This window comes from Sturnira hondurensis, unplaced genomic scaffold, assembly GCF_014824575.4.
Source record: "Sturnira hondurensis isolate 20B ecotype Veracruz unplaced genomic scaffold, ASM1482457v3 Scaffold0020237, whole genome shotgun sequence".
Taxonomy (NCBI): Eukaryota; Metazoa; Chordata; class Mammalia; order Chiroptera; family Phyllostomidae; genus Sturnira; species Sturnira hondurensis.
The window spans coordinates 6,391,629-6,399,386 of NW_028092868.1; the positions used below are offsets into that span (position 1 = coordinate 6,391,629).

The 7,758-nt window shown below is 37.3% G+C and overlaps 1 protein-coding gene across 1 annotated transcript; it reads right to left on the reverse strand.

Annotated features, from left to right (window-relative positions):
• Nucleotides 1-1,498: 1,498 nt before the first annotated feature.
• On the reverse strand, nucleotides 1,499-6,851 carry SCG2 (secretogranin II). Its single transcript, XM_037029314.1, has 2 exons — nucleotides 6,715-6,851; nucleotides 1,499-3,798 (listed from the first exon to the last, which is right to left on the reverse strand). The coding sequence occupies exon 2, from the start codon at nucleotides 3,783-3,785 to the stop codon at nucleotides 1,917-1,919; it is 1,869 nt and encodes a 622-aa protein (XP_036885209.1). The 5' UTR covers nucleotides 3,786-3,798; nucleotides 6,715-6,851; the 3' UTR covers nucleotides 1,499-1,916.
• Nucleotides 6,852-7,758: the final 907 nt, after the last annotated feature.

Here is a 7,758-nt window from a genome sequence, read left to right on the forward strand (position 1 = left end):
ATATCCAATGGGCAGAGGTGAATATTGTCATATGCAAAGCATGGCGTATAAATATGTACCTGAACTTTAAGCTTCACAAGTATCTTGGCTGTCTCGGTTCACACTACTGCCTTGTGGGGTAGTAACTCTCTACCTTGAAAGTATTTAAGTAAAAATCATTCATTAGAAACACTGTAAAGATAATTCACCTCCAAGGTCTCTTCCACTTACAGATTATTGGATTTCTTAAAATTGTATGATAATTGGACAGAAAACAGTCAAGGCAAAATTATGAAGTAGGAAAACCTCCACTCAGTGTTTTCCCTCAAGGTATTTTCCTCAGGCTTTCTAATCACCATCTGATGATTCAAGTATTGTCTCCCCTCCCCACCCAGACACACAACGCAGCCATACACCCCACACATACTTGTGCCCTTCCTGGGGAGTGGCCCGTGTTGAGACCTCATGAGCTTTTTACCATCCCACCTCCAAAGTCCCCAGTCTTGGGGGAAAGCCATTTCCCAGAGAGTCAGTGTAGTGAAATGGTTAAGAATGCAGGCTTTGTCAGCGTGCATACTGGGTGACACTGGAAAAGTTATATGTAACCTTTCTGAGTTTCATTTCCCTTCATTTAAAGGAGAAATCGAAGACCCTTGACAGTAGTATAGTAGAGACCAAGTGAGGTAAAGTGTTAAAATGTTTAGTATAGTGCTTGGTGTCCAATAAGTACTCAGTAAATAGTGATAATTATGTATTCCTTTGGTGTTTTAATAGCCATTGTCATTGCACTGCTCTGTGTATTTTCTTGCTCCCCATGTTGATTCCCAGTTGCTATGTTAGGATGCTGTTACCTTCCACAGGCCCTGAAGTGATGCACCATATAACAGGTACTTCCTACCCCCATTCACAATTCTCTCCTAGCCGTAGGGCAAGACAGAGGGCAGCTTGCATATTTTCACTGTGCCTGTGCCCTCACTTAGCTGACAGTCAGTTTGGGGGTCTTGTAACCCCTCTGAAATCACACAAAAGAGGCACAAGCCTTGTACTCTCTGGACCAAGGTGACCTGGGAATAGGTAGATTGCTTCCTTGTCTGTAGTCATTTTTTTATTGTCCTGTACACAGTTCTGTTTTTTCAATGTTGGTTATGTGTATGGAAGAATTAAATGTTTTTATGTATACAAATCAAGGGTAAAAAGTATAAATAGGACAACAAAGGCTTACTCCATAAGTTGTGTGTGTGTGTGTATATATATATAAAACCTTAGGCAAGAATTAGCCAGTGGGCTGTTAGAGGATGCTGCATTCTACAAGAACATAGCATGTTCATACACTTATGATTCATGATTTCTTACCTGGGTTGGCTGTGGAAGGTGATTTTCTCTTTTGGCTCCATACTGCTTGCTCCATAGTCATTGTCTCCAGTTTTCCAGAATGAAGAGTCCACAGTTGTCCAGAAATAACATTTATTAATCAAAAATAAAACACACAATAGAAAAGACCTTGTAAATAAAACTATATATTTATAATGCTTTATTTTTTTTTGCTTCAGTACTCCACAAAACACTACAGACAGTAACAAAATAATTCAATAAATATTAAAAACTATCAAGAAGATTATAAGACACCCTTTATCATATGTGAGCATCCACAGTGCCACAACCATTAGATACACTAGTAAACACTATCATAGATATCTTTCTTAAAGAAGGGATATAGTTACTTTTTTTATCCAGAAGTCATAACATTTACATGTATCAATACACAAGAGAACAACTCAGAGTAAGTTAAGCAGACAACCCAGGGAAATGGAGATGCCTGCCTTTACACCACTAAAGCTATTACAGTGTCAACAGGATAGAAGTCAACACACGAAGGAGAAATGTTGGGGTTTTCTTGGGGTATGAGGAGTGCAAGTAGGGCATTTAATGAAAGCCTCTTACATATTTTCCATTGCTCTCTTAGTAATATGCTCCTTTCCTTTGTCTGCTTTTTCTTGGTTGAGGTATTCCAGCACTTTCATCAACAAACGATCTTCATCAAAGTATTGTCTGTTTGGGATATTCTCATTCTTCGGGGGCCCCATGGGGAGCTGTTTGCCTACCGAGGCTGGTTTATCGGTCTCCTGGGAGCTTCCTTGATTCATATGTTCTTTGATGGCCTGCTCTATTTGGTCCTCTTCCTGTAGGTCATCTTCAGATGAGACTTGATTGGGAACCCGCTTCACCTGGTTTGAGTTCATGATCTCAGGGTACTTAACTAGCATTCTGGCCAAGTACTCTCCTAATTCTTGATCCTTGTCATTCAGGTTTTCATATGCTATTTGTCTGTTTTCAACCTCTGGCATCCAGGCCCCTTTGGACACCTGGTTTGCTCTCAATCCTCCAGGACCATAGAGGAGTCTCGGGAGAATCTTCTCTCGGTTATACTGACTGGGAAAATAGGGAGGCTTTTGGTTTGCAGCACTCTCCACCCCTAACAGATTTAAAATATCCTCAACACTGAGCCCGTCAGGTAGGGCCTCTGTAACAGCACGACCAGGTGTTTTGGGGTAGCCATTCTTGGAGAGCATCTTATTTTGGAATATCTCTGGACGGTCTAAGTCAACCTCTGAAATGTCATCTAGGTCAACAGGAAGTTCAAGTTCCTGCTCTGGTTCCACTGATCCATTTGGCTTCTCTCCCATTTTGAGCATGTCAATTAAGTCTTCAGGGGGTATCTGCAAATTCCTTGAAATTTCAATCAGCTGATAAATGGACTGAGAATCAAGTGGTTTTTCAAAGAGCCTGGTTGCTCTTTCCCCATTTTGCCCTCCATTCTGGGACCTCCCACCTCCGGCAGCATTCACTAACCTTTTCAGATAGGCAATCACTTTGGAGACATCATCTGAGAGTTGATCTTTACTCTCTTTCTGGAGATCTTCATCCTGGAGGCCCAGCTGCCCTGAGCGCTTCATGTCATTATTGATCTGTTCATTTTTTTCTGTGTTCTCTCTGCTGTCCTTTACCTCTTCCTGGGTTTGACTCTCTATTTTTGCCTCTACGGGATTCCAATCTTCTCCCCCAACCACATCTTCATAGGCCATGTTATTGGCCTTGTAGATATCATCATCATCCTCCGTGTAAAGTTTTTGCTCCCCATCAGCCCCCTCACGCTTCTGGTTATTTGGTCCAGTCAGTTTCCCCAGCTCTTGGAATACGGATTCCAGGGTAGCAAGACTCTGAGGAGTGTATTGTTCCTCTACTATTTCATTTGTGCGCTTAAAGGGGTTGTCCCTGGAATTTTCTTCATACATAGGAGGGAATTGCATGTGCTTGAGCTTTCTCTCTGGCCACTGTTGAGTCTCATAATCATCAGGCATGTCAATGGGGAAGTTCTTCTGTGAATTCAAGGTATAGGGCTTGTTGTCATTTGGTGCAGACTGAGGCTCATTTTCAGTCTTTCTCAAAGCTTCGAGTATTATCCTCATCCACTCATCTTCACTCAGGGAATCCCTTGCAGAAAGTTCTGGCAAGTGACTTTCATCCCCAGTTTCTTTTTGCTGAAAAGGGAAGGAGACACCTTGGTAGGGATTATAGTCTGGGCTGCTTTCTTCCTTGTGAGCTTGTTGCCGGAGCTTTTCTATGTACTCCAAAGCCCTGATCATTTCAGGACTGGGAAACCTTTGGACACTTTCCAATCTGAGGTCTGGTTCTTTCTGAAGCAGCTGGTTTCGCTGAAATGAAGCTGCTTCGGCCCCAGAGATGAGAACAATTAAAGGAATGAGAGACAGGGCTGCTCCAAGCCAGTGAGTCTTAGCTTCTGCCATGTTGAAAGATTTCCTTAAAGATGGAAAACATGAGTTAACACAAATGAAGCAGACTACAAATGCCTTAGCAAAAGAAGTAATCAACCATTTGGTGGGAGGGGGAACACAGTAGAGTTTACTTCACATTAAACTTAAGATGACTGTTTTTGAAATCTGTAAATACACCCTCTATGATTCCCACAAGCTAACCACAGGGGTTTAACAAAATTGATGCTCCTTTGCATCAAGTTTTCATGGTATACACCTGGTTAAAATAATAACAAAAACACTGATACGGTATTTCTCAAGTTTTATTTTTCAAATCACAAAACATGTAGGTTGGTTTTAGTATGCATTATGTCTGTTTAACAAAGGCTTTCCAAGTGGAGTTTTAGTTTTCTTGAATAGCATTCCTATTGAAATCATTGGCAAAAAGTTTAGTTGGTATAATTTAAAACATGCATGTATACCTCCACACACATATAAACACACACACAAAATAATTTCCTTAAGGTTGTACCAAAAAAGCATGTGGTTTAGTTCCTAAATTGCCCACCTAATTTTACTGTAGAAATATAGCAGCAATAATATCATTACATATGATAAAGTGATACAGCATGTCAATGTCAATCATACTGAACTACCTTGTGGATGAGTCCCACTCACCTATATTTCTCAGAACTAACTTAGTCTCACTCTGACACCAAATCTGGCTATCAATTTTGAAAGGCGTGTACCTTAATAACCTCCACAACATACGTTTTCTCAGGTCCAAGCTAGTAGGCTAATCCAATGAAGTTTCTTTCTGTTTCCACATATTAAAATAATAAACTGTTTTAAAATATCTGTGCTCCATGCTTCTTGTAATAACTGTTTTGTCACTGTTTTGCAAAATGCAACCATGGTTACATTTTTCATCAGCCCTCAAGGATGTATAGTAAATAATAACAGATGCTACAAAGAGAACAAGTTTATTTAACCAGTCTATTTCTGAACTTGGGAGTGTTCCGATTCAGCTTGATTTATGCTTGTGTATTTTGGTCTGGACCTGTGAAATTTGAAATGACTCATGATGTTAAAATATCCTAAAATAACCACTATGTAACTCCTGATTTAGGTATACACAGATAATGTGTTGAATTCTTCCTACTTAAAAGTCTTCATTCATTTTTTTCTCTATTGCCTTATTATCTCACATATGAATTAACAAGGACATTAGTTCTTATAAGCTTTACATTTGGCATTGCTAACATTAAAAAACTATTTTAATACTTGCCATTTTGTTGCAAATAAAATAAATATAAAGAAAGTTTATAAGTTTGGTCATGATATCTCTACCTGGATCCTGGATGTGTAATATATAAGCTATGTGGGTACAATTTTCTGTTAGCTTAGACATCAGTTGCAGAACATATCATTGTTTACTAAATAATATTAGTATTTAGGTATTTTTTAAAGCCCCAAAATATTTATAGCTATAGAAATTTCTTTAGCACAGATGCATATATTCATTAAAATGATTCTTATTAACCAGACTACTTAATTTACTGAAAAGAAACTCTCTAAAGGCATGTCAGAGAAAACCTGTAAAATACTTACTATGAATCCATGTTTACTAAAAGCAATTTTATTCATAAGTTTTTTGGTCTAAATAAAAATACATTGTACATGATTCTTTATATTATTTCAGGGTTAATTTAGTCTTGGTAATCTATTTTCAACATTATCATTTAAGATAGTAATTTTAAGAACCTTAGTGAAATCATTTTCTTTTAAACCATTATCCTGAAGTATTCTTAACATAGGAGTTATGTGCTTGTCTTTAAAATCATTGTCTTGTGGTGGTTGGGAACAGGGGGCTTTGCTGTAGAGTTGGGGCAGAATACTCAATACATGTATTTAAACTATAACCTAAGAAGCTATTTGCTTGAGTCATTTATAAGGTTCAGTTTGGATGGTTATTGTCTTTGAGTAAGACTCAAGGGATGCCTTTCTTGGGTAGCAGCCCTCCAAAGTAGTAAAGATGATTTCAACAGCTCTAATATTCTATACAGGGTTTGAGTTAAAGCCTCATGAGTAAAAATGTCTTTTATATTAACGTTTGCCTGGAATATGAACAAATACAGGTGGATATATCTAATTCAAGCAATTCAACTAGTCAGGATATAGGGGAAAAACATTTGTCCCATTAAAAATCTTTAGCAAAATATTGCACAATGTTTTTCAATCAAAGCATAATAATAACAGTTCATACAATTATAGATGTTTTCCTCATGTATTCAGGTAATTATCTCTCTGCATTCCATGCTCATATCCAATCTATAATCCAAGATAATATTTCATTCTGAATAAAGGAAGAAGCCTGTTTTCAAGATCATTCCAATCTTACTTTCCTGGAACTAAAATTATCAAATCATAACGTAAGCCCTCTCAGAGTGTACCAATTCAGAAAAAGATTGTATATAGTTAGTTAATTTTGAGCTCTTGCAAGGTAAATTTCAAGGAAAAAATAGTCCCAAGATTGGGTGCTAAAATTTATGACTAATGTGTTTAAGAACCTTTGAACCATTGAAAACCAACTGTTAAAAATCTTAAGCATATAAAGGCTTTGTATCTGGTTCTCGGGAGAGAAAGACAATAAATTAAGGAAAGAAACAAAATATTGAGCTTGGTTAACTTTACATTAATACTAAAATTCTTAACTTTTTCACGCCTATCATGACTAAATAACATGGTTAATAAATGTCTAACAGCAAGTGATATACAACATAGATTCAATCACATATATAGGCATACAGTGTCCTTACATTGGCTAATGAGCAGCAGGTTGCTTATTCAGTTATTCTGTACATAAAAGCTAGTCAAACGACCTTTTCTTCTCAGCTAGAAATTAAGGGAAGAAAAAACAATTTAGAACTTCCCAGCAAATCAAACAGAAAAGCAGCCTTACCTCTTTTTTATATGGCAGAGAACATCCACAGCATGTTCCTCCGAGTCCAAGGGCTGAGCTGGTCGGGCCGTTTCAGCACCCGGACAGCTCCTCGGCTTATAGGGAGCCGCCGCGCCTGACTCCGCACTGCCACACTGACGTCACCGTGCCAAGTCACAAACCGGAGCACAAAACGAGCTTCCTCAAAGAACCCGAGAGAAAATAATTATTTTATATGTTTTTTTCAAAAAATGCTGCATGCTTACGCCACCTGTCTTTTTGTAGCAAAAATTGCAGCTGTTGTTTTTTTTCTTTTATCAAAACCTTTGAGGCTTGAAATACAATGCTCTCCACAATTTCCCCTAGAAAGAATTCTGCCAGACAGTCATGGCTATATTGCAATATAACCTGACCTATGTTCTAATATTTTGTGGTAAGATCTTCTTTTTGCTATTTTTCTTGTTGTCGTTATAAGAAAGTTTACAAACACGGATTTTTTTCTTCTTTATTGCCTATGAAAAAATTATATTACCATTCCTTGGTGTACTCTAAGAGGGACAAAAGGCACATTATAAACACGAAAACTCTTATTTCACATAATAACCACAGCCACATTACTTCTATATTTGTATTTATTTGAATAAAAGGGAAGGTTTGCTGTTTTTTAAATACGAGTAAACTTTAAGGCTCTAATGACTTGGAATTTGGTTTCTCCAGTCGATTGATACAACTGTGAAGTGGACATTTTCTAAGATTCGGGATATAGCAATTGATAATTCTATATGAATCTGTTATAATCTTTTACAATATCTTATCTCAAAAAGGAAAGCTGAGAAGTTGAATGTTAATGAAAATATTTCCATTAAGTAAAAAAAAAATTCTTCAGTTATCAAAAAAGTGACATATGCAATTAGAACTCATTCACAATAGAGAGGAAGTTAGACTATAAATATTTTTCTTCTGTTCAATTTGATAAATTGAATATCTTACAAAAAATGACCAATCCAGGGAATAATATACCAAATGAGGTTGACTTCCAACCACTCAGATTTGTAATTCATGAAC

Excerpts from the sequence above, each read along its gene's own strand:
- SCG2 (XM_037029314.1), bottom strand. The coding sequence starts at position 3,785 with ATGGCAGAAGCTAAGACTCACTGGCTTGGAGCAGCCCTGTCTCTCATT.